This window comes from Myotis nattereri, assembly GCF_964212035.1.
Source record: "Myotis nattereri genome assembly, chromosome: 3".
In the NCBI taxonomy this organism is placed as follows: domain Eukaryota; kingdom Metazoa; phylum Chordata; class Mammalia; order Chiroptera; family Vespertilionidae; genus Myotis; species Myotis nattereri.
The window spans coordinates 197,135,043-197,162,537 of NC_138077.1; the positions used below are offsets into that span (position 1 = coordinate 197,135,043).

The following is a 27,495-nucleotide window of genomic DNA, read 5'->3' on the forward strand; positions in this document are numbered from 1 at the left end:
GGGTCCCAGGTCCCATTGCAGTCAAGGGTACATGCCCAGGTTGTGAGCTCTGTCTCCAGTAGGGGGCGTGCAGGAGGCAGCCGATCAATGATTCTCTCTCATCATTGATATTTCTCTCTCCCCCCTTCCTTCCTCTCTGAAATCAATAAAAATATAAAAAATAAAATAATTTAAAAATAAAGTTAAATATAATAATTCCCCCTTAAAAAATAAAAGAAACTGTCCCCCCCCCCCTTTTAAGTATGGACATTTGTTTTCAGTAGTAATTATCTTGCCACATAAGCTAAAAAAATTTTTTTTTAAACAAATGGATTAGTGACATTTTTAAAAATTGATTTTTTTAGAGAGAGGAAGGGAGAAAAAGAGAGAGAGAGAGAAACATTGATATGAGGGTGAAATGGATTGGCTGCTCTTGCACATTCCAATATCGGGGATCTAGCCTACAACCCTTTTTAAAAAAAAATATTTTTATTGAGTTCAGAGAGGAAGGGAGAGGGAGAGAGAGATAGAAACATCAGTGATGAGAGACAATCATTGATTGGCTGCCTTCTGCACACCTCCTACTGGGCATCAAACTTGCAACCCGGGCATATGCCCTTGATTGGAATTGAACCTGGGACCCTTCAGTCCACAGGCCGATACTCTGTCCACTGAGCCAAACTGGCTAGGGCCGTGGTCGGCAAACTGCGGCCCGCGAGCCACATGCGGCTCTTTGGCCCCTTGAGTGTGCCTCTTCCTAAGCCTTAGAGGAGTACCTTAATTACGTTAATAACAATGTACCTACCTATATAGTTTAAGTTAAAAAAATTTGGCTCTCAAAAGAAATTTCAATCGTTGTACTGTTGATATTTGGCTCTGTTGACTAATGAGTTTGCCGACCACTGGTAGGGCAACCCCCAACCTTTTGGTGCATGGATGACACCCAACTAACTTAACCACACCAGCCAGGGCTAGGCTAAAAATTTTAAGAAGTAATTACTAGATGCAGATTGTGATGCTGCCTAGTAGAGAAATGTGAAAAAATTATAGCAAATGTTGATTGTTAGAAATTTTTTTGGTGATTTGAAATAAAACAAAAATGTAATAGTAACATTTAAAAATAATCTTGCCCAGTCCAGTGTGGCTCATAAATAGAGCATTGGCCCACAAACCAAAGGATCTCAGATTGAATTCCCAGTCAAGACACGTACCTGGGTTACAGGTTTGATCCCCGGCCTCTGTCGGGGTGGGTGCAAGAGGCAACTTCTCTCATATTGGTGTCTGTCTGTCTCTGCCTCCCTCTCTCTGAAGATCAATGGGAAAAATATCCTTGGGTGAGGATTAACTAAAAAAACAAAACAAAACAAAAAAACCATCTTTAGCCCTGGCCTGTGTAGCTCAGTTGGTTGGAAGCGTCATCCCATAAATTCAAAGTTGGGGGGTTCGATTCCCGGTCAGGGCACATGCCTGGGTTGTGGGCTTGATCCCCAGTAGGGAGTGTGCAGGAGGCAGCTGATCAGTGATTCTCATCATTGATGTTTCTATCTCTCCCTCCCCCTTCCTCTCTGAAATCAATAAAAATGTATTAAAAAAAAAAAAGGGCAAGGCACTTCCTTAATTAGTAGATATATGAATAGGAAGTGAGAATTTAAATCATATTCCTTAAATGGAAAGAGAAGGTGAAAACTAAAACACCGTCTTTATATAATTAGTTATTTTTAATTGAAAAATACCTGGCTAGAAAAATATAAAAATAACTGGCTAATGATTAAACTATTGAACATTTTGAACATTTCCTTATTTAAGTGATAGTTTGCAAAGTAGATTGGAAGTTATCTGCTTTCTTAAGAATATTTGAAACAGTGTTGCTCAGTGGTTGAGTGTTGGCCCATGAATCAGGAGGTCACCGGTTTGATTCCTGGTCAGGGCACATGCCGGGTTGCGAGCTTGATCCCCAGTAGGAAGCGTGCAGGAGGTTCCTCTCATTGGTGTTTCTATCTCTCCATCCCCCTCCCTCCCCCCACCTTCTAAAATCAATAATGACATATTTAAAAAAATACTTGAAACATGTTATGAGTTCTTCCCTTAAAATTGCCATTAACTTTTGTCACTTAAAAATTAAGGTGAAGTGAAATGTGTCTACTTAAGAGAACATGTCTTATTTATTTGTAGAGAATTCTGTATCACCATCATCGAAGTTTTTATTTATTAGAAAATCAGTTCCAAATCATAATAAAAGTAGATTTTGTAACAAGTCATCCATAATCCCATCACACTAACCTAGTTCAGTTTTTATTTTTCTTCCCAATCTTGATCTAAAAGGGAAAGAGGTACGATGAGAAGCATTATTTACATGTATATTTTACTTTTAAAATTTAATGTTATTTTACAAATATTGCATATCATTATTATTATTTTTAAAATATATTTTTATTGATTTTGGAGAGGAAGGAAGAGGGAGAGATAGAAACATCAATGATGAGAGAGAATCATTGATCAGCTGCCTCCTGCATGCCCCCTACTGGGGATTGAGCCTGCAACCCAGGCATGTGCCCTTGATTGGAATCGAACCTGGGACCCTTTAGTCCGCAGGCCGATGCTCTATCCACTGAGTCAAACCAGCTGGGCTCCATATCATTATTATGGCTATTCTGGGTGAGCTTACATAGTACTTAGTAGCTGTCTATTGAACATTTACTTTGCTCCCAGTTTTTTTTGCTCTTTTATGTTGAATGTAGAGTTTTTTTCTTTTGACTTTTATGTCATTGAGATCAATTCTCAGGAATGACCATGATTCTTGATGTATATATTTTCTGATATAAAAAGAATTGTGACATTGAATAGATATACCTTTTGTTTAAGCCTTCTAAATTATATTTAAAAAAATGTTTTTATTGATTTTTAGAAAGAGGAAGGGTAAGGGATAAAGAGATAAAAACATAGATTGGCCGCCTCTTGCATGCCCCCTACTGGGGATTGAGCCCTCAATCCTGTGACCTCTTGGTTTATGGGTTGATACTCAACCACTGAGCCACACTGGCCAGGCTAAATTATACTTTTACATTTAAATTGGTTTTGGTTAAAACTTTAGTAATTATTTGAGTGTAGTTCATAGTATTTGTGAAAGCACTTTGTACACTATCTTACTTGATTTCACAACAACCCTCTATGGCAGTGGTTCTCAACCTTACTAATGCCACTACCCTTTAATACAGTTCCTCATGTTGTGGTGACCCCCAGTTTCATTGTTACAAATTGAACATAATTAAAGCATAGTGATCAATCACAAAAACAATATGTAATTATATATGTGTTTTCCGATGGTCTTAGGTGACCCCTGTGAAAGGGGAGTTCGACCCCCAAAGGGGTCGCGACCCACAGGTTGAGAACCGCTGCTCTATGGTATGGAGGGCTAGGTAAATCCCCTAAGGACATTAAGGTTTTGAGAAGGGCTTTCTGAAAATTTTCACACATCACAGCTCTGACTAGAACATGTGACTGTCAGCAGAAACCAGTACAACTATTTCAGTCAGTTCTGAGCTCTCCTTTTTCTGAGTTAATATCCAATTCTTTTAATGTAATGAGATAGTTACTAAGAAATTAAAAATAGGGTGAGGGAGGGGGGTGTCGGTCTATATCTTACCAGCTAGTTAAAATATCAGGTATTTGACTTGATGATTGGCTACATTCCAATGAAAGGAAGCTTGTGTTGGAAGTTTTCATTGCCATTACATGATCAGACCTGTGCATGGCTGCAGGGCTGTAGCTTTCCTGTGAATAGTATTCCTTAAGAAGCCACATTTCTGCTGAGGGACAGCTTTATGCCATCTATGTTGAGTCTATAAGCAGTGACCTAATATTTTATGCCTCTTGAGCAGAGTGCTTGTTGGAATGTGCATTTAGTGTTGAGACCATCTGAAAACTTCATTGATACTTCCTTATGCAAATATTAGTGATGGTATGGTCAAAAACGCCCAATCTTTTTTTTTTTTTTTTAATATATTTTATTGATTTTCTACAGAGAGGAAGGGAGAGAGATAGAGAGCCAGAAACATCAACGAGAGAGAAACATCAATCAGCTGCCTCCTGCACACTTCCCACTGGGGATGCGCCCGCAACCAAGGTACGTGCCCTTGACCGGAATCGAACCTGGGACCCTTCAGTCTGCAGGCCGACGCTCTGTCCACTGAGCCAAACCGGTTTCGGCATAAAACGCCCAATCTTTAATAATCATCCTGCCTCTTAGTTTCTGCAAAGCTGTGGTCATGGTTCTTCTTGTAGTGTTTTGTGAATGCTCTCAATTTTATGGGATTTGCACTGAAGTGGGCTGGGTGATGCTGTGCTGGGCACATGGGAGCATTTCATTGGCTAGTCAGTAGTTTTATCAGTATTATTAAAGAACAAAGTACTAGTTTGCTTTATAAATAATAATAGCAGCTAATTTGTTGAATGGTTACTCTGCGTTTAGCATTATATATTATACACTATCTCATTTCATGTTCATAACAGTTCATTTATGGGTGAGAAAACTGGGCGTGGAGGGGTAAAATTCACACAGTTGGGATTTAAAACCGTTTAAAATATGATTTCAGAGCACCTGTGTGCTTTACCACTGTATTAGTCTTAAAATAAGAAGCCTAGAGGTTCTTGACATTCTCAGCCCTTAATTGTCTCTACCTCTGTTTAAAGGGCTCTTAGTAGGAGTTAATGTGATGATTGCACAACGGTGGCTTTGTGTATGGTCTTTTTGTTACATGATAAAATAAAAAAGGTGTTTCTAATAAAAATTTAGAGGTTTCCCAAGCAGATAGCAGTATTTGTAAACCAATGCTTGATTTCTGTTTTGTTCTCCAGAAGCCTCATGACTAAGCTTGCCTGATTTCTTCTTTAAGTCTTTTCTTTTACAAACCTATAGTTCAGGCTGGGATAATAGTGTGTGTGTTTCTCCCAAAGATTTGAAAACAGAGGGGTGATTAGGAGTCCCATTTAATGGGATCATACAAAGAAGAGCACAAGGTCCTTGTGTTGCTGGGAGGATGTAGGCTCCCCCAAGTCTTGTTTCTTAGTAAGTCTTGAAAGGGCTTTAAATCTACAAATCATAGATGATTGGATTATGAAATTAACCCACGCTAACCAGAACTGCAAGAGACTAATGTAAGAAAACCATAATGTAGTTTACTAATTTATAAGGAGAAGTAATAACTCTCAAGTGGACAGGAGGATTGCATCCAGTGATCAGCATGCTTGGCTATAGGAGGAAGCCAAGTTCTTATAAAAAGTTTGCTTGGTAAGCAGATTTTGAGCCAGGGAAGTTACTTGGATGTTTTTAGTAGCTGCTGTAGTCAAGCTACTATCTAGCCTGTTGCATTAACTGTTTTTTATAAGGATAGAATTGTTTGTGCATCATATATATAAACATGCCAACTGGATAATAATGCCTACATCTGACTCCCTGGGTCTCCTTTGCTTTTTTCGGACCAATTCCTAATTCCTATTATCTTCTTTTAGAATTGTCAAATCTTTTAATCCTCTTTTTACCTAAATTTTTTTAAAGTGAAGTTTGTAAACCTCTGCTGTGATCTTTTTTTGTTTTTTAAATATATCTTACTGATTTTTTACAGAGAGGAAGGGAGAGGGATAGAGAGTTAGAAGCATCGATGAAAGAGAACCATCATGAGAGAGAAACATAGACTAGCTGCCTCCTGCACACTCCCCACTGGGGATGTGCCCGGAACCAAGGTACATGCCCTTGATTGGAATCGAACCTGGGACCCTTCAGTCCTCAGGCTGACGCTCTAGCCACTGAGCCAAACCGGTTAGGGCTGCTGTGATCCTTTTTGTTCTGTCAAAGAGCAGTATTTATTTCCAAGTTCTTGATGGGGTAAGCATAACTCTCTTTTCATCCACTAGTTGCACTTCAGTTTTTGGTAATTGAATTGAAGTGTGGTTTAAGTGAAGGTTTGGCAGCTCCTGGCATTTATGCCGGTCGGTTGGTGAATCCTAGGATGTTTTAGCCAGTGCTGTGAATGACATAACCTCCAGAAAGTTGCTGCTGAATTTGAAGTAACAGTTGGATACTCAACATTACTTTGCTGTATAATTCAGTAGATTATAGTATAGCTCCTTTTACTATGATCAGATTTGAACAGTAATGTATTTTAGTTGACTCTTGAATATGTGATTGCTACTAATTGTCAGTGAGCTTAACATCTCTGAGTTGATTTGATTTAGGAGAATATAAAAAAGCCAGTCATTTTTAAAATAAGGGCTATTAGGGAGAACATAAAATGGAATGGATATAATTTTTCCAAATTCAAAAGTACTTGGATTTTGGGCATTAGAACAAGAAGTGCTTCTTGAAGAAGTATTTTGAATATAAGAAAATACTATATATTGACAACTGTATCTGTTACCTATTGCTACATGACAAATTACCCCAAAATTTAGTGGCTTAAAACAACACAGGTTAAACCTCACAGTTTCTGGAGGTCAAGAACCCAGTCATCGCTTGGCAAGAACCTCTATTTTAGAGTCCCTTGCGAGCTGCAGCCAGTCATCTCAAAGTCAATTGGGGAAAAGTCTGCCTCCAAGCTCACTCACATGGTTGATGTCAGGATTAAGTTCCTTACAAGTTGGAGTGAGGGCCTCAATTCATAATGAATTGATGCCCAGTGACCTCTCGTGGCTCCAGCAGCTGGCTTCATCAAAGGGAGCATGCAAGATAGATGTGAGTAAGAGGGTAAGAGAGAGAAGTAGAGGCAAGACTGGTCAGTTTTTTATGACAACCTTGAGAGAGACAACCCACCCCTTTTGCCTTATACAAGGTCTAGCCCACAGTAAAGAGGAGATTACCAGAGGAATCATTTCAAATGCTGCTTACCACACACCTGAAGAGTGGGGATGGGTATGTTTTGGACAAAAGAAAGAAATAGTAGGTTCCATGTAAGATCCAGAGACTGAAGAAGTTTGCTAAGTTTGCTTCTGTCTTTGCTCAAGTACTTTGGTGCAGTACTTTTCCTTTCCTTTCCACTTGCAGGGCACTCTTGTAACCCATAATTTCTACCTTTTTTCTCCCAGAATCAGCATGCTGCCATCCTCTCTCCCACCTCCTTTTTCTTTATCTCTTACAGACTTGCCTTTTCAGTGCCTGCTGTTTTCATTGATAATAGTAATTGTATCTTCTTGTTGCCACTCTGCCAAAGCATAAGGAGTTCTAGTACTTTTGGGGCTGTTCCTAGCATCTACTTAGGATTTATATTTATACCAATTGTTAATAGTGGGACATATGGCCTCTTGGTATCTGACTAGGGTCATGAGTTTTTATGTGTGTTCCTATGAGATTTGTTGCATTTATCCCTACTTTTAAATAGAATCTTCACTTTTTAGTAACTTTCTATGTTGTACTAGTATAGTTGTTTCCTTTGAGAGAATTTCATCTGGAAACAGCCTTGTTTATATGTTCACCTGCTTTTGCTAGCTTTGTGTTATGACAGCCTGGCAAGCTACATTGAAAATGACAGGATTCCAGAAGCCATTTTTGAAGTCTTGAGTTTAAGGACTGCTACTCTCAGTAAGCAATTTGACCAACTATGGACAGATTATATTATTTTGCACATGGAGTTTGGTACTTACACAATCTTTTCCTTGAGGTTTGAATAAAGATTTTCCAATTTGTGTAGAGAGGGATGAGCACTATAATGAATATTTTTAATCACCTTTGCTCTCTTTCCAGAAATTAACCAACTAGTGAGGTGCCCCTTATGCTGACATTCTTCTGGTACAGAGAAGTTGATGGGAACTTCTCTTTGCTCACACTCCCTACAAAATAGAGGAGAAAAATCAAAATGTTAGTTGGAAAGGGACTACCAATAGGGAAGTAAATTCTGTTTGTAATCTTCCGAGAGGGCATTTTTGAGACTAAAAGGAGAAGTTGTTTAAAAGCAAGAATTCTTGAATTGTGCTTGAGTAGTTCTCATTAATTTGCAGTGTCCCTTCTGTGATTTATAGCTATTTTGCCTTGATGTAATGCCATTGAATACATTTATTGAGAACCTGATATGTGGCAGGCATTGTGCTAGGCACTCATCAACAGAACTTCTAATCATCCCAACAACTTGGAAAATATTTCCTTTATCAGTACAAAGAGATGAGGCACCCAGGACAGTTCAGTGATTTGTCCTAGGATACACATCCAAGTTGTCTGGTCTAAGGCTTCCTTATTCCACTACTTAGCTATGGTCTGGGCTCTTTCTCTTGTTTGTTCCTCCCCTGCTTCCCAAATCTCAAGTTAAGAGACTAGCTCTCTCATTGTTTCCCCCAAAGAATGAACCCAAGGGGCTCACTAGGAATTGACTGCTTATAACTACTTATCTTCAAGCAAATCTATGCTTCTGTGTATTAAAATGCCAGACCCAAATCTGTATTCTGTCATGATCTTGTTGGCTTAGAAATAAATTAGGACCTGAAGAGAAAAGTGTGGGAAACTGCTTTGGTCCAGGTAGTAGTAGCCCATGTCTATCAGATTTATAGAGCTAGATTAACTAGATTTAAAATATGCTGAGAAATGTAGAATTTCTGTTTGGAAAGTTGAGATTTATTTTAGTGAGGGCAAAGTTGAGTTATTCCTCCATTATCATTGGGTTATGGGTTTTAAATTGGAAAGATAAACATTTATTATCTAGGAAAGCAAATGTTTTGTTCCTCCTGGGTTTTAACTCTGTACCTCTGAGACATTCAGCTCCCCAGGTGTGCTCATTTATGCTCAAAAGCCGTGATTAAGTACTATCTCAAACACCTGAGTTTCTTGTCTGACTAGTAGCAGCTGAAATGAAAACATAATTAGAGGAAATAAAGAGGGACATTTTAGTAAGTAAAGCTGATGACCAGAATGAAGAATGATGGCATTCTAGTGGAATTTTATTTTGTAATTCTGGTCACGAATGCTTTGCTCTTGTGTAAAACTGTACTGTGTTTTGCTTAAAGGCTACTTTGCATTTCTTTGGTTGAAGCTAGTTTAAAGTTCTCACATTGTAAGTTTATGGCCAGTGATGCCTGCATTTCTACAAAGTATAGAATGTTTTGTGAAGTCACTTTAATGACATTACTAAGTATTGTTAAAATTAATTGAGGTTAGGAGGTTTTATGTCTCTTCCAGTAATGGGGAAAGACAGCTGTTCTGTCTTTCCAAAAATTTTGGAATAGGTTAATGATGTGGTTGGGAAGTATTTTTTGTTTGTGTTTTTCTTTCTGGTGATGAAAGTTTTTTAGTTAACAGAATCTCTGTATATAAAGGAGGTGGATTTTGCCTGTAGCATTCTGAGTAACTGTATGGTCAGTTAATAACACATGTGGGCAAAAGTGTTTTAGTAGTTGTAGGTATTTTTCTTTTTTCAGTAAGAGACTTCTTAGCAAGCAGCTAGCTAATAGGTCTAATATGAGTCCCCTTCCCCCTTTAAAAAATCTTGGCATAGGTTAAGTGAAAAGTTGTAGATATTTAAGCTGAGCCTCTATTGTGACGGCCTGATCTGTGCAGGGCCCTCCCCACCTGCCACCCTTGCCGTAGACCTCTCTGTGACTTTTGCCAAACGTACAGAAGTGTTCTGACCACAGTCTGTGTAGCCAGAACACTGTGACTGGAAACTTCCAGGGCACGTGAGCATCTTCAGTACCCTTGTCTAAAAGAAAGTGTTGACTGCTGTACTTTCATCCTTTATGAATTCTTTAAAAGCGTCTATTATTTTTAATTTGCAGCAGCTCTTGCCAGGTAAAAAGTTTTGGGAAACAGATGAATCCAGCAAAGATGGACCAAAAGGAATATTCCTGGGTGATCAATGGCGAGACAGTGCCTGGGGAACATCAGGTAATCTAGATCTAGCATCTGTACTGTGATTTATGCCTGTCTTAGAGCTCCTTTCCTCAGCAATTGGCAAGTCATAAATTGTACATCAGTGACATAAGCATGTCAAGCAGTGTCCTGTCCTATAATATAATTACCATGAAGGAGCTTATGTGATATAATTTATTAAAGCATAATTAAGCAAAATCAAATCTTCAGTATTTTATTGAAGTGCTAGCCACAGGGGAATGGTCTTATTTGAAATGACCATAATTTCAGCTATAACTTCTTGTTCTGTACTGCTGTCAGCATACTTAGAATTAGAAAATCCATGCCTGCCATTTGAAGTCATGCTTCTTTTTCCTCCCCTTGCCCCCCTGCATAAAGTGTATGGGATGATCTATCTGTATGTGGGTGAGGCCAAAATCAAGTCACTGGGCACAGATGCTCTTTTGACAGATTACCCTTGAAGAGGGATGGGGAGAACTTGTAGAGGCAGACACACTGACAGCAGAAAGAAATGATAGATCACAGGGAGGAAGGAGACAGAAAATCCAAAAGCTGATGTGCTGTTATAGCACAATATAAGAATGGAAACTCAGATAACAGCAAGTTATCAGAAGAATCAAATTATGTTTAAAAAGGGCAGTAAAATCATATTTTGTTTTAGTAATATCACAAATAAAATACATTAAAAAGAAATTCTACCACTTGAAAGGAGCAAACATTAATTTATTCACTTAGCTAGGAAAACCAGTTCTGTGAACTGCTGTATTGCTCTGCTATCCTGGATATATGAGGGGTGTGTTCTGTTTTCTTAGTTATTTAGTATGAAAAACACAATAGGAGGTTTTGGCTCAACTGACTATGGCAGGTTTCCTGACTCCCAGTCATTGGTTTATCCTTGAGACATCACTCATAATTTGTTTGAGCCTCTGGCTGCACTGTATCATGCTTGTGTATCTTTTTTGTAGATCATTCAGTTTCCCAGCCAATCATGGTGCAGAGAAGACCTGGTCAGAGTTTCCATGTGAACAGTGAGGTCAATTCTGTACTGTCCCCACGGTCGGAGAGTGGGGGACTAGGCGTTAGCATGGTGGAGTATGTGTTGAGCTCATCCCCGGGAGATTCCTGTCTAAGAAAAGGAGGATTTGTAAGTTGGCTTGAGGAACTTGTTCCTATATCTCTCTTTTTTAACCCCAAAACAAAACATGCCTGTTTAGTTTCCTTAGATATTCACAGCACTAATTAGAGGGTATTATAAAAACACTTATTGAAATTAGTAGGGGATGTAAACCAAACTATTAAACATAGAGAAATGATATTTTTTTGGGACACATTGATAGTAATGTGAGGTAGGAACTGAAATCTAGATTTCAGTTCATTGGTCTATCAGAAAATACCATTTTTAGTTTAAAACAACAGAAGTACACAAGAGTAGGAATTTGAAAAAAGAAAGCTGAAACTGGTGTCAGTAGTGAATAGATTGGAAAGCAGTGATTTGTCAGCACCTAAGAACCCTTAAAATGGATCAGCTATGTAGGATCATTCTTGTTTTGCTAGCTAAGTTTTAATTATAGAATGATCTTTGACCTTCTTTGAACAGCTATACTTCTCACACCCAGCCTGTCAGGAAATTAAAAATTCTGTTAATTCTATATCTGTAATTTTTTTGTGTGTCCATCACCATTGACCACTTTGATGCTAAATTTGAGTCAAAGCAGCTTGCCTGTCTATAGTCTCTTTCCTTTTAAGTCTAAGCAGTCCTCCTCAGGCATTCTTGATAGCCTTTCTCAAAACTAGCCCTTTCTATGGCATCGACTTTCTAGATCTAGAAGTCTTAAGATGGAAACATTTGAGTCTTACTCATCTCTGACTTCCTCATCTGTGATAGGAAGGCCATGAGAGGCCCCATGACTCTGTTTCCCCTCCTTTTTCCCCAGGTCAGATTGTTTTGTACATTTTTAAAGCTCTCCCTGAAGTCCTTTTGGTCTAATAGTACTTGCTGGCAATAATTTAAGACATCTTTTTTCCTTCAAATCATATTAATTTTTTCCTCCATAACTATCTTTCTTTATCATATAGCATTTATTGTCAATATTTTTATTGGCGTATATCTGTTGCTGTGTGTCAGAGGCTTTGTCTTATTTCCCCCATTCCACTCGAAACTTCTTTAGTGTAACAGTAGTTTGTTTTTGGTGCAGCTTCAAGTGTCAAGTACAATTCTTTAATATGTTAGTGATATTAAATGAATGATCGTTGACTTGGTTGGCATGAAGAGAACCAGGTACACACGGAATTGGCTTTATTCTAGGCACATCTAAGGTGTTGCTTCAGCATGGCCTAGAGCTTTTAATTTGTAGAAAAACCAGAAAAAAATGAAATGAACTTCTTTAAGAGACTGGTTTGGTTTTCTCTTAGCTCCACACTTAGAAGTTTGGTGTGAGGAATTTAGCCAGAAGAGGATCTCTTATAACAACCCATAGGAAGATCAAGGAACTAAACTGGGGCTTTTGTCTTAGTCTTGAGAACTAGCCATTCTGAAGCTGACTTGATTGTTTTTTGATGCTGTAAAGACGGAGAGGTCAGATTTAGTGGCTTGTGGATCAGATAGGAAAATACTTTTAATTTGAACCTTCCCAAGAGGCTGCTTGGGAAGAACAGGATCTACCCTTTGGATGTGGGGAATGGGATCAGGCAAAAATGATCATTTGCCTATTGTTCCATGGGAAGAATGGTGTTAACTACTTTTCTTCTTTCACCTTATCCCTAGCTTACCTCTTTTTTTTTTTTTTTGGTCCTCATACATTTTTATCTCACGAACCCAGATTTCTCTAGGAAGTGCTGTCTATTCCTGCCTATAACTTTTATTTACTGTAGAAGAAAAGTTAGTGTTGTGTGTAGGTAAGTTGTTACTGTGGTAAACTGGAACCTGTGTTATGTACGTGATCAGTTTTTAATTCTTGTGCATTATCCAAGGTGGCATGTGCCTAGGTTACTGTGAAGTTTGAAGGAGGTAGAAAAATAATTGAAATAAAGAGAAAGATAAAACTCTGGGATTGAATTAATATTTTTGTCTGTTTTTCTCTTTTTGAACAATTGTTTCATTATTCTGTAACAAAGCTGTATCTTTTGCATTGTGTCTTGCATTTGTATTTATGAAGGCAACTGTCATCCTTTGTTATCTTGGGAGGCTAATGGTTTTTAGTTCTTAAAATATTGTCACCAGAAGTTAAGACCTCAGGACAGAGTTCAGAAAATTGTACTCTAACAGTCAGATAATCTACTGGGCTGAGGTTTGCATTAGGATAAATGAAAATTCTGCACATCTGTGTTCCAGCTTCTTGTCAGAGGAAGGTCGTGGTAATGAAATATTATTCCATATTTTGACGTGGGTGCCACCTAAGCAGCGATCGCCAACAAGTGGTCTGAGGACTGGGTCCACTGGTGGTCCGTGAGGTCCGAAAGTTTGGCGACCACTGATCTAAAGGATGGTATAGCAGGACTGATCAGTGACATCAAGCTACAACATTGGCATATTCAATAGTGGATGGATGCTTGAGGATCCGTGAATTACTTTTTCGCTTTGTGGTTGTATCCTGCTGATCTTATACCTAACCTGGCCTTTGCTCTACCTGTTGCTTAGGATGACATCTGACCAAAGTTCTGGTCATGGAAACCTTAGTCACTTTTTGGTTGTCATGATATGCATGCATCTTCTTGGAAAAGTTGAACTCAAAAAAAAAAACACACAAAAAAAACTAACCTGTCCTTCAAAGTGTTGAGTTTAGAGGCCAAAAAGATTATCTGTGGCTTCTAGCTAATTGTACTGAACTAAAGGGTGGCTGATGGGTGGTTTATGGGTCAGAGCACTCAGGTGTTTTTACTTTTTGGGTGACTGTATCAGCATTACCTCCATAAGCCATGGAGAAGCCTCATTTGAGTCTCCTTAGAGCTGAAAACATCATTTCGGAGGAACGAATGAATGTAGATAGACCTCAAAACAAGTACTAAGTGGTCATTCTCAGATACTGACAACAGATAATCCAGGCTCTGATTAATTTTTCAGTTAAAGGAGGTTTAGAACCAAAGTAATCTACTCATTGTACAGTGGTTTTCCATTTTTAGTAAGGTTTTTACTGATTGCAACTTGAATGAAGGTATTGAACTCTTGTCTAGCCTTTTAAGGTTCATTTGATTTTGCACATGGATTCAGTTTAGTACTTAACGGCTTCTGTGATAAGAGTACTTTCAGCCGACAATAAGAATTCGACAGCAGTATTTTGTTCTTAATACTGTAAATTTTTGGTGGTATTGCACATAGGAACCAGGGACTTCAGGATAGCGGTTTTCAGAATAGGAAACCTCAGAAGACCAGTTAAGCCAGGGTCAAGTTATTTATTTATTTATTTATTTAATATATTTTTATTGATTTCAGAGAGGAAGGAAGAGGGATATAGAAACATCATTGATGAGAGAGAATCATTGATTGGCTGCCTCCTGCATGCCCCCAACTGGGGACCGAGCCCACAGCTCAGGCTTGTGCCCTGATCAGGAATCGAACCAGCAACCTTTTGGTGCATAGACTCAAACAATTGAGCTACACTGGCCAGGGCTATCCTTCATAATTTCTGTCTTTCTGGTTTATGGTGCCCAGGGAAATAAGGAAGACCACTGTAAACTTGGATTAGGGTGAAGACTACCCTAACCTTGGAAGAAAGATTTTTAGAAAATACATTTTGGGAAGGCCTTTCTGCTTATCTGTAGATTGACTGCCTTCTGACCTGGAGGATGCATGTACACTCGTAGCAATTTATTTGGGTCATAAAACTTGATGACTTGCTTTTCTAGACTCCATTGCATTTATTTTAGGTAACCAGTGCTACTTTAAAAACTTTGTGCAGTGTAATGCAGATAGAAGTCAGGGGTTTAAGTCTCAACTGGATCTTAATTTTCTCATCTGCAAAATGTGGATAATTAAAACACCAAAAGTCTAATTCATATGGCTAGGTAATATATTGAAAAAATGCTTTATAAACCTCATAAAATCTTGCTCCTCCAAGTCCATGGGCCAATAGCATCATCATCACCTGGGCATCTCAGCCCTAACTGGTTTGGCCTAGTGGATAGAGCAGGGGTGGGCAAACTTTTTGACTCGAGGGCCACAATGGGTTCTTAAACTGGACCAGAGGGCCGGAACAAAAGCATGGATGGAGTGTTTGTGTGAACTAATATAAATTCAAAGTAAACATCATTACATAAAAGGGTACAGTCTTTTTTTTCAATAGTTTTATTCATTTCAAATGGACCGGATCCGGCCCGCGGGCCGTAGTTTGCCCACGGCTGGGATAGAGCGTCAGCCTGCAGACTCAAGGGTCGCAGGTTCGATTCTGGTCAAGGGCATGTACCTTGGTTGCGGGCACATCCCCAGTAGGGAGTGTGCAGGAGGCAGCTGATCAATGTTTCTCTCTCATTGATGTTTCTAACTCTCTATCCTTCTCCCTTCCTCTCTGTAAAAAAAAAATCAATAAAATATATTAAAAAAAAAAAAAGTAGTATCTCAGACTCTACCCCAGACCTATTGAATCTGCATTTTGACAAGACCCTCGGTGATTTTGTATGTACATTAAAGTCTGAAAAATACTACTATCAGACATAATTTTCTTGGAAGTTTAAATTACCATCAAGCTATGGATCAAATTGAGAAACTTTTATTTGCAGGGTGGGGTTCCTTCAGATTTTAGCTTCTCTTGAACAAGAACTGAACATGTTGTACTTTGTAGTGTCAGGCTTTTAGACATTGATTAGATAAAAAGTTAAAACAAAAACACCTTTTAGAAAACCAGTTCTTGTTTTTCGTTTTCGTAATAATAAATAGCATTCTACCTATGTAAGACATATTTTCTTTTTCTCTTGGATCTGGTGGTATCACAGCAGAGGGGAACACTTTTTTTTCCTTTCTGCACACCAGGCATTTGGTGATCATATAAGCAGAGCCTGGTATAGTTTGTGTTTCACTCGAAAGTTCACACCTCCTTACTTTGTTCATTTTGAAGTTGGGATGCATCTTTCAAATGTTAGTATGTCATAGTTTAATTGTCAGTGTTTCCTTTTTAGCAGCACATAAAATGATGGTATGTCTTACAAATTGATGGTGTCTCCGATTTGATGAAATGTAGTTGGTGGCTTGATTCTGTAACAGTTTCTTTGGGTAGGGCGGGAGAACAAGGGGACATGAGCTGTCTAGCAATTTTGAAGCTTTGGGGAAGTAGAGATGAGGGTGGATTTGCTTTGAAAAAGGCAGTGGCAAAAAATGAAAATGGGATAAAGTACTGCTAAGGTTTTTTTTTTGTTTTGTTTTTTTTGTTTTTGTTTTTTTCAGAATTGCACTTTCATGAATTGCCTTATTTTTAATCCTTGAAACAACCCTTTGAAGGTAACCTTTGGTCCTGAATTTATAGATGAGAAAAATGAAGCTTTGAAGGGAAGTGATGGTGCCTGGATTCAAACTTTATTCTAATTTCAGTTCTTAACAATACTGTTTTCTGTTATGCCATACTGGTCAGTCAAGTTCCTCACAATAGGTAATATGCCAGTTTAAAAGAGTAGTTCACATGGCTAGTAATTTCAAGCTTTTACTAATTTTTGAATATTTAATTTTTTTACATTAATGATGGAGCTATAAACTGTTGAACTTTAAAGGAAATTAACATTTCAGGGTGTTTTTTTTTTTTTTTTTTGCATTTTGTAAAAAACAGACAAATGATCCTGACCGGTGTTGCTCAGTGTTTAGAGAGTTGGCCCATGAAGGGGGAGTGAGAGAGAGGGTGTGTGTGTGTGTGTGTGTGTGTGTGTGTGTGTGTGTGTGTGTATCTGTGTCTGTGAGTTTGATTCCTGGTCAAGGGCATGTATCTGGTTGGAAGTTTGATCCACACCTCTGATTCAGGCTAGTGGAGGAGGCAACCAATCGATGTGTATCTCTCACATCAATGTTTCTCTCTCTCTCTCTCTCTCTCTCTCTCTCTCTCTCTCTCTCTCTCTCTCTTCCACCCTCCTCCTTTCCACTGTCTCTCTAAAAATCAGTGGGGAAAAATATCCTCACTCCTTGAGTGAAGATTGAAAAAAAAAATACACCAAAAACCAGGCAGATGTATACAGGAGAAACCACCTTTTTAGTTAAAGTTATTGTTTCTGGACTGAGTGTGTCGAGCAAATATGTTAAATATTCTTTTTTAAAAAGAGGAGAGGAAGATTATTAATTTTATTGAATGTAACTTCTGCCATATGCAGCTTTGTGGTAAGATCACTGCAGTAAGAGAAGAAATTCAATTCTCATTTCTCTGACTTCACTCAGAATTAATAGATATTCTCTGAAATATTCCTCCTGTTATATGAGGCTTTTGAGGAAGCTGAGCCAAAAATGGATGTACTATGATTTCTACAATATATAGTTCTTTTCTCAGTCTGTTCTTATCTCAGTTCTTTAATATCTTGCAATGGGACATATTCCTCCCCATGCCTTTTGAGATCTGGGTCTCACAGACCCCTTCTTGGCCCCACTCTTGAGGTTTTGATTGGGTTTGGCCACTTGCATTTTGAACGCTCACTGAAGCCTGTATCTGAATACTACAGGTTTGGATTAACATTGAAACCCACAATAAAATGATGCTATTAATCCTTTTTGTTTTTTCTTTCATTTACTGAATAGACTTTCCAGTACTGTTACGTACTAGGTAATATGTGACAAAAAAGCAAAGCATAAACTCTGTATGTATGATATTTATGTTGGACTTTATTACAGTGATTCTTAATTGTGACTGCTTATTGGAGTTATTGGAGAGCTGTTTATAACATTTGTGGGAGCCGGTGCAGACCAATTAAGCCAGAAACTCTGGGAGCGAGCCCAGACACTTGTAAATTTTAAAAAGAATGTGATACCCAACACTAATCATAGAGCCATTGTATTGTGGAAAATGACAGTGCCCTGGTAGGGTCAGATTGACTGTATACTTATTTAAACCACTTAATTGGGACATTTAAGATTTTAATCTTGGTATCATAGATAATGGTACATAAATACATCCTAGTGATAGCTTTTACTAATATATATATTACCTTTGTATAACATGATTATACTTTATAAAACTTTTATACTTGTATTATTTCACTGATGTTTGTAACTACTCTGTTTGAAACAAAATTATCCCTGTTTTAAGGTTCAAGTTTAATAACCAGTCCAAAGCCTTGTGACCAGTAAGTGTTAGCAGTTGAGGTCGAATGTAGATTCTGTGCTATCTGGTTTAATACTTTCTTAAATACCATGTAGTTACAGGCACCTTAAATATTAAAATAAAAAATTTAAATCCCATAAAATGTACCAGCCCATTTATACTCTTTTACTCTTTTTACAGCCATCACATTTCTGAGACCATTTTTATGATCCTGAACCCTGTATTCTCTTATTTAGAAATCAGACTTCATGTCAACTATTTTTATTTAAAGTTGTTGATTTGCTGAATTCTTTCTCCTATGAAAACTTAAAATTGAAATATGACCTATGGCCCTAGCTGGTTTGGCTCAGTGGATAGAGCGCTGGCCTATGGACTGAATGGTCCTGGGTTTGATTCTGGTCAAGAGCACATGCCTGAGTTGCAGGCTCTATCCCTAGTAGGGGGCGTGCAGAAGGCAGCCAGTCAATGATTCTCTCCCCTCATTGATGTTTCTGTCTCTCTCTCCCTCTCCCTTCCTCTCTGAAATCAATAAAAATATATTTTAAAAGAGAAATATGACCTGTGTATCGAAAAGTGTATGTCATAAATGTTTATCGTTATGAATTTCCACAAAATGAATATACACCCTTGCATCCACATCAAGAAATGGAAGACTTCCTTGGAGCCCCCACCTTCAAATAGAAGGAACCTACTATTCTTCCGAGGCATTTCTACTCAAGAGTAGAAAATCAGACAACTATACTTTAGTTGAATGGACTGTATAATATTGGTGAAAAACAGCCTACCCCAGCGCTATGTTTGAAAAATCTAACCTTTGGCTGTAATTGGGAATGTAAGTTATCAGAGGCCACATTTTCAGGCCAGAGCAGCTGGCTTCTAGATCGGCGGAGCAGCTTCTCAGCAAGCCCTTGTAGAGGGTCACTGAGGGAAGTTAACACAGCATTCATTGATTGGGTGAGTGTCGCTTTCACCGGATTTCTCACTTGTTAGCGAAACTTCCAACTACTTCTTTATCCCATTATCTTCCCATTTTCACACACAGACATTTTGAATTTATGAGGAATTGGAGCTGAACTGCTCCTTCGAAGCCAGTGACTTGTAGATTTGTGGAAGATGACTTAGGTGTGTGAGTTGGGTAATCCTCCTAACACTCTTTTATTATTGACATCAGTGATGTCTAATTTATGTAGAGCTGTTTGTTATCTAAACCATATCTCCACCTATGGGATTCTTACCTGACAATGGAAGGATCCTTCGTTTAGCAGTTCAGTTTTGTAGAATTGTTGTGGTCATTCAGTTTTCTTTGTCATAGTTTCTAAACTTCGTCCAGGCACTGTATTTAGTATTGGGGATATGCAAATGAATACATGGCTTCTGTCAGTTTTACCTTTGTAGTAGGGGGGAGCTGTTGTCTCTGGACATATTGAAATATCTTTCTGTCTCTAGAATCCTGTCATTTTCATCTCTGCTTAGGGATCTCATTATGGTGCTTAACTGGCTGTCACTCACTCCTTTAGAACCGCTGACAGTCTTATACTTTGAAGATTTTGCTGTGAAAGTTACATCTCAGTGGTTGCTAAAACTGCAGTTTATCATCTTGATGCCACATGAAACAAGTGGCATATCCTTCTTGTATATGTTCCTTTGTTCATATTAGCCATGCCATCTTTCTTTTTCTGTGTTGCATTTGAACAGAGCATGATTTTGAAAGCACAATGGGCTCTGAACTGGCAGTTGAAAGGTCTAAGCATGTCAATGTATGTGCCCCCCTTTCTGGGCTAGAGATCTTTCAGAACTACTCTGAGAGCATTTGTTTATTTTGCATTTGTAGGCCTACTCATTCACAACTTTGTACCTGCTGTACCAGCCCCCATTATTGAGTTCTCCCCAGTGAAATTTGGTTGTGGTGACTGTTAATGCTGTGCAGCAGCTCTCATCTTTTTCTGATTGGATTTTGCCTTTTACCAGGAGCTTTAATTGGTCTAGGTGTGTGTGTTCTTCCTTAAACCAGAAGTCAGTGGTGGGGACAAGTGAGATTGCTTCTCTCTATTTTTACCAAAACAGTAGTTACTTATTATTACTCTTTGGTAAGATTGTGCCAGGCTGCCTGAACCACAACAAGTCACTATACCAAATCTTCTTTTCCTTTCGGAAATCAAGGCACTTTGCTTTATATGTCCAGGTCTTAAGTTAGGGTGTTGGTAAGAGGAGACAGATTTAATTTCCTGAGGACACAGGATGGACATCAGTGTACTTGGCATCACAGTTCTCTTGGGTCCAGTCTTTCATTAGTCACAGTTTGAAATACTTTAAAGATAACTTATTTTGCGTCAGTGATTCCACATAAACAAGGTAGTCTCAAAATAATCTGGTATGGGGCAGGTCGATAGAAGAAGACAACACTTATTGGTGAAAGAATTTCACAGCTGGATTTAATATGTTTTGAAGGATTAAAAATGTTATACTTAAGGTGATTGTTGAATTATTGATGCAGTGAACTGTGAGACATAGGGTGGAACTGGGGTGGTGGTGATAGTGCAAATTCGAAGGGCTTATATCCCAAGATAAGAGTTATTGAATTGGAATGATGTTAGACCACACTTAGCTCAATATTCGGAAGTAAGAGGGGAATTTACATAGGCAATGGGGGATAGATTTTTTTTTTTTATAGACTTAACTAACACTTTTTCAACTATACTATTAGCTGCCATACCTGGATCTTCTTAGTCATGCTGTTACATAGAGTTAGATTTGAGAGTAGAAAAGTGGGACCAAGAGATACACAGTTTTGGCTGGGCTTTGGGTAGGAAAAAAAAAATGGGATGGTGGGGCACTGGGTATGGTAAGACTGTCCTAAACTATAACATAAATGTATGTCTGTCTCCCCCATTTGGCAAGACTTTCTGCAGTGTTCCTGCCTCTGTGTTGTCTGTTAATTAGGTTGTAATGTCTTAAAAGGACATAGACACTATCCTGTTCTAATTAGCATCTAGTGTAGTCTGGTGTCCGTAGTGGTTACCCACTATCATTAGTTGATGATTAGTGAAGCTGAAGCTATTTTTTAAACAGGGCCCAAGGGATGCAGACAGTGATGAAAACGACAAAAATGAAAAGAAGAACAAGGGTACGTTTGATGGAGATAAGCTAGGAGATTTGAAGGAGGAGGGTGATGTGATGGACAAGACCAATGGTTTACCAGTGCAGAATGGGATTGATGCAGACGTCAAAGATTTTAGGTTTGTATGTTTTACACTTCTGATTTTTGAATGGGGGCTATGGGTTTTTGTTTTAAGTTTTGTTTTTTTGTTTTTTTACTTTAGTTTTCTTTTTTCTTCCTTATGTGTCCTTTTTAAGAATTGGGTCTAGTGTAGGCCATACTACAAAGATTATAAATTGATTGGTAAGGTGGAATTTTCTAAGAGTTGTCAATGCCTGGTGCTTTGCCAAAACAACAGATTTTGCATTTGTATAGGACTATAATTTGCAGATTAATTTCCATGAAGAACATTTCATGATTCTCAAATATCAAAATCACCTGGAATGGGTGCCTTGGGACTTTCCCCAAGGGAGAAACCGTGGTTACTAATGGGAGTTTGACATATCTCCCTGGCATGCTAGAATAGATGGCAAAACATTTGAGAACTTATTTGAAAGTGATAAGCTCCCTTTGAGGTAGTTGCGTTAAGTATCATTTTCCTCATTTTGAAGAACCAGAGATGCAATTAAATGGCTTTTCTTAAACATACCCCTTCCACAGATGGCCTCCCATTCCATCTCTGGTCACGATTGATTTGCAGGTTTTAACCTATAATTCAATTTATGCAGTATTAAAATGATATTGTATATTTGTGTTCCACATTTGGCAAGTTCTTCTTTTCTTCATTTATGTAGATAACCTTTAGTGATGGTATATAATTTTAAAAATCTAAAACTCCTCGCTCAGTAATGTACAGATAGAGAATTAAATTTTGACTAGTTTTAAGTTAATCTAAAGTTAATATGTATATGTTTGGCCACACTTCTATATCTTACCCTAATATTTATCAAAGTCAAAATTAAAATATATTTTGGGTCATTGTTTGTAGAAAAATGTTCAATTGTTAAATATTTCTAATCTAGCTTTTGTGTCTTGTTAATGTAAAGAATTAACAGTCTTTTGAAGAAATTTGAGGCACAGAGTTATAGAGTTACCTAAGGTCTTTCAAATGAGTTTGGGTAGCCTCTCCATCTTGAATCTCAGGCAGCCTGCAGCAGTGTTTTCTGGTATTTGACTTCGGGGAAGGTGGTGGTTGCAAGGCTTGAGTGTGTCAAGGAACACAACAATAGCTTTAATTTGTACCAGCTTTGGGATTTCTTTTAGACATGAAAGGTATAGAATATAGTCACAGGTTATACTCCTTTAGATTATAATATTATTCTATACTAGAGGCCTGGTGCACGAAAATCATGCACTGCAGGCGCCCCTCAGCCTGGCCTGCGCCCTCTCGCAGTCTAGGGCTCTTGCAGTCTGGGATCCCTCGCCCCTTACCACCTGCCTGCCAGGATCCTTAGCACTGCCGTGAGCCCGGCTTCTGGCTGAGTGGCGCTCCCCCCTTTGGGAGCACACTGACCACCAGGGGGCAGCTCCTGCATTGAGCGTCTGCCCCCTGGTGGTCAGTGCGCATCAGAGTGACCAGTTGTTCTGCCGTTTGGTCGATTTGCATATTAGGGTTTTATTATTAGGATTAGTCTGATTTGGAATCATATTGTCCTACAGTCCTTTTGGATAGGGTGATCATGTGCCCTGGGTTTCCCAGGACAGTACTTTATACCTGTTTTCCAGGATATTTATTAATAGTGCACTTTTTTTTTTTTTTTGCTTTTAGGAGTGTCCTGGTTTGGATGATAAATTATATCTTCATATTATTTTTAATTCTTAGACTTATCTCCTTAGCAGGTGCATATCCTAAATAAATAATTTATTTTGTACTATTTTGTAATGGTCTGATTCTTCTGGTTTCTTAGAAGGGGAGGAGACAGTTTTAGCATTGGCCAGTATATTCACATAATACAGAAAAAGAATTTCCACTTATATCAAAGTTATTTTTTTAAGTAGAATCATTCTCACATGTGGAACTTCCCCCTTAGAAACTACTCTTCCATTATTTCTATGTTTAAGATGTTAATTTTGGGGGGCATATTTTACTATCTGCATTTTGGGATCTCTGTTTTCATGGATGCCACAGTTAGTGATTTTTCCAGTTTATCCAGTGTTCTCAAATCTGAGTCTCTTGGTTGAAGGGATTGTAAATCAATAGCAGTAAATGCAAATTTAAGGGGTGGGCTGTGGTGGGAAGGCAAGCAATAAAAAAGTCATTTTATGGTATAACATGGAAACACCATAAATGGTCTTGGTTGTTTTGTAGGAATGGTTTTAAGTACTATTGAGAACAAGTTATAGCATGGACGTTGTCCTTAAACTTGGGTTGCTGTAGTGTCCCTCCCTGCTCAAAATAAGGTTTAATGCCCTTTACTTTCTCTGTTTAGCCGTACCCCTGGTAATTGCCAGAACTCTGCTAATGAAGTGGATCTTCTGGGTCCAAACCAGAATGGTTCTGAGGGCTTAGCCCAGCTGACCAGCACCAATGGTGCCAAGCCTGTGGAGGATTTCTCCAACATGGAGTCCCAGAGTGTCCCCTTGGACCCCATGGAGCATGTGGGCATGGAGCCTCTTCAGTTTGATTATTCAGGCACGCAGGTGCCAGTGGATTCAGCAGCAGCAACTGTGGGACTTTTTGACTACAATTCTCAACAACAGGTATTGTGTGTGTCTCTGTCACTCTCTTTACTCTCCCTCTAGCCAGCACATTAACAAGGAATAAGAATGGGGGGATGGGAGGAGGGTGGCTTTATTTTAGGCTATTGATATCCAGACTTTATTAGCCTGACGGTGATGTGGGTTTACAAAGCCTCTGTATCTTCCCCTCAAGAAGCTGATTCCCATGCTGAGGTTATTGGCAAGAAACCACTTTCGTCTACAAGTACTTAGGCTCCTCTCTTGCCCCAAGGCTTGGAGAGTGTGTGAGGTGGTGTTATCTTTTATAACAGTCCTCTTGGATGCTATGTTAATCTCTCTGAAGAGAAATGTGATTGTAATGCTGTGTATTTGAAATAGTCCCAACTCTGTTTAGTTATGTCTTTTAATTGAGTCACTGCACTTTGAAAGTTAGTACCTTACAGTGAAATTACTTGGCTCTTTTATTGATAAACCCCTGGAAAATATTGCATGTGTGCCTTCCGATTTTGAAGGCATAATATGACTAACCTCTAGGGTTTTTGATCCTTCCCTTAACAATTTTTTAAAGTAAAATTAGTTGACTGAATTATTAAAAGGGGGCCTGCTAGCTTTCCTATCCTGTTAAGTACCGTAAGTTCTCTCTTATGGCTGGAAGCCATATCATGGGCCATGAATTTCTGATACGTCTTAATTTTGGACTGGAACATAAATATAAATTTCTAGGTGTGAAAGGTTAACATCTCATTTTGACGTTTAGAAATTCTTGGGAGACCATACTGTTACCGTAGTTGTTATAAATAGCTGATTTTAAGTGAGTTTTGAATGATAGACAACTGGATAATAAGGTTAATAACCTTATTAACCATATGAAGTTTACAAAATGAAATCCCTTTAAGGGATTTTCTTTTTTTTTGTTAATCCTCGCCCAAGGATACATTTTTTCCATTGTTTTTCAGAGATAGTGGAAAGAAGGGGTGGTGGGGAGTGGGGACAGAGCAGAGAGAGGGAGAGGGAGAGAAGAGAGAGAGAGAAACATTGATGTGAGAGAGACACATAGATTGGTTGCCTCTGGGCTCCTGAAGCCACCCGACTAACCGACCTGGGCTGAGGATTGGGGCTCAGGATCAAACCTGCAAACCTGTGGCCCTTTGGTGCATGGACCATGCTCTGTCCACTGACCTACGTCAGCCAGGACAAGGGATTTTCTTTTTTAAAAGATTTTTTTATTGATTTTGGAGAGGAAGGAAGAGGAAGAGAGAAATAGAAACATCAATGATGAGAGAGAGTCATTGATCAGCTGTCTCCTGCATGCCCCGTACTGGGGATCAAACCCGCAACATGGGCATATGCCCTTGACCGGAATTGAACCCAAGACCTTTCAGTCCGCAGGCTGATGCTCTATCCATTTTGCCAAACCGGCTGGGGCACAAGGGATTTTCTGATGTACATATGCTCTGTGCGCCTATCAGATGGCTGTTAGTAATAATTCCAAACTTTTTTTAGAGAGAATAAGCTGAATGTGTACATTATTTTCCTTGTAGTTTCCAATAGATTTGCCCACTTTTCCGTAAGAATTGACTTGTAGTGGTTTTTATCATCTTTATAAGAAATAGTCTTCTTTCATGGTTTTGCCCTTTTTCAAAATAAATCCTCAAGGCCAGCTGGCATGGCTTAGTAATTGAGCGTTGACCTACAAACCAAGAGGGCACTGTTCGATTCACATGCCCGGGTTGCGGGCTCAGTCCCCAGTGTGGGGGCGTGTTGGAGGCAGCCGATCAATGATTCTCTCTCATCATTGATGTTTCTATCACCCTCTCCTCTCTTCCTCTCTGAAATCAATAAAAAAAGAATAAATCCTCAAAACAGGAGTTTTGCAAGAGGCCAGAAATTACTTCCAGTGCTGAAGATATACTAGACTTCAAAATATTTTATGTCACACCAAATATAGGGACATATTATATAGACTTCAACTTGTCCAGCTTAGAAAATTAATTTGGCAATTTCTTTATCTAAATTGAGGTTCATGAGTGTAGGCTATTCCTAATCAGATCCTTTAACCTAGTTAATACCAAGAAGTTTTATTTGAATTATTTACTCTTTCTTTTTGGTCTGACATTCCCTAGCCACCCTTAGTGCTGAGGCCATTTTTGGTTCTTAGCTTCCATTCCCAGTTTAATCTTTAGCTTATTATTTAAGAAATATTTGTGTCCACCTCTTATGAATGAAATCTGATTCTCTTTTATTTAGTTGTTCTTTACTTCATAATCAGAGTTGGGATTCTCTTTTAATTTATTGATCTCTGGCTTTAAAATTTTTACCAATTTTTTGGGAGGCTGGATAATTATTAGAACTTAAGCAACAGAAATGTACTTTTGCACACCCACATGTAGTGTATCATGATTATATCAAACAACACCTATTCAAATTTATAAAACCCAGCATGCCTTCACCATGAATCCCAATTCAGCTTTTGAAAGTGAACATTGTTATTTTGAAAGTTAAACTGTTGTTGGGTTCTGGCTTTTGATATACGTTTTGGTTGCTGCAACATAGGGCATTGTTACACAGAGATTCCACCATCATATGATGTGATCATTGTTGTTTATCCCATTGCGTTTCTGAGTAGAATACCGTCAGACCAGGGGAGGGCTTGATGAAGACCAAGGTTGCATAGATACAGCTTGAAAGACAGATGGAGTGATACTGCTGCAGTTAAGAGAGCAGAGGTGTGGAGCTGGAAATGACTATGGTGTGGTTATGGGCTGACAACAGTAGAAGGTACATGTATCAGGGAAAAAGGAGATAAGTACCTGGTTACTCAGTTCGGGTCACAGAAGCCTTGAGAGCCAAGCCTGGGTCCCAGACAATATTAGTAATTGTGAGCATTGAACTAGATGTCTAGTGTGGCACACACTTTTTTGTACATTCTATTCTTTTATCTTCACTTTCTTAAATGGGTATTTAAGGCTAAGGCTATCTGTTTTTAGTTTTTAGTTGTTTGCTACAATTGGTAGGGTAACTTTATTTGTGATTTTAGGAGAGGATCTGGCTTGCAGATTGACAAAATAATTTCTTCTTTTGTCTTATTTCCTTCAGATCAGGTTTGATTTGGTATAGTAAGTTGGTTTCATATCAGTTTATATTGAGATATGTAATATAGAGCAGCCACGAAATATAGTAAAGGTAACTTTCATTTAGTTCATTGCAAACTTAATACTTGTCTAGTCATTGCTAATCATAAACTTAACCTTTCTAAATTGATTTAGATCAGGGATTCCTTTTTTGGGGCAATGAATCCCTTAGAAAGTTATATGAGATCTGTGGACTGAATTCTCAGAATAATGTTTTAAATAGAGTGTAAGTAGGATTACAAAGGAATCCAATTATATAAAAATATCTATCATTTGAAGCACGAAAAAGAGTTACGTGTACTAGTTATCTTAGTGAGCATAAACAAGATTTTGAGATGTGCAACAATTGCAAAGTAACCTGAAAATGTATGTGATTTCTATTGGTGATTAAGTCACAGATGTTAATGTGGTTGGTTGCTTATAATCATGATTGAAAGACATGCTAAATTTTGTGAAAATAAAGATAATTTTACCTATCCCAAATACAAAGATCTGGGGTTAAAAAGCCCTAACTCAGGGTAGTTTGAAATACTTATTGATATT

General features: G+C 38.4%; 1 protein-coding gene across 2 annotated transcripts in view; it reads left to right on the forward strand.

Moving 5' to 3' along the window:
* Positions 1 to 27,495, forward strand: part of PUM1 (pumilio RNA binding family member 1) — a 130,962-nt gene that overhangs the window by 42,304 nt on the left and 61,163 nt on the right. For both annotated transcript variants that reach the window (XM_081087502.1, XM_081087503.1), the window contains exons 4-7: positions 9,730 to 9,838; positions 10,789 to 10,967; positions 21,115 to 21,281; positions 23,572 to 23,842. In XM_081087502.1, coding sequence (XP_080943628.1) covers positions 9,730 to 9,838; positions 10,789 to 10,967; positions 21,115 to 21,281; positions 23,572 to 23,842 — 726 coding nt within the window. The remainder of the gene's footprint in view (positions 1 to 9,729; positions 9,839 to 10,788; positions 10,968 to 21,114; positions 21,282 to 23,571; positions 23,843 to 27,495) is intronic.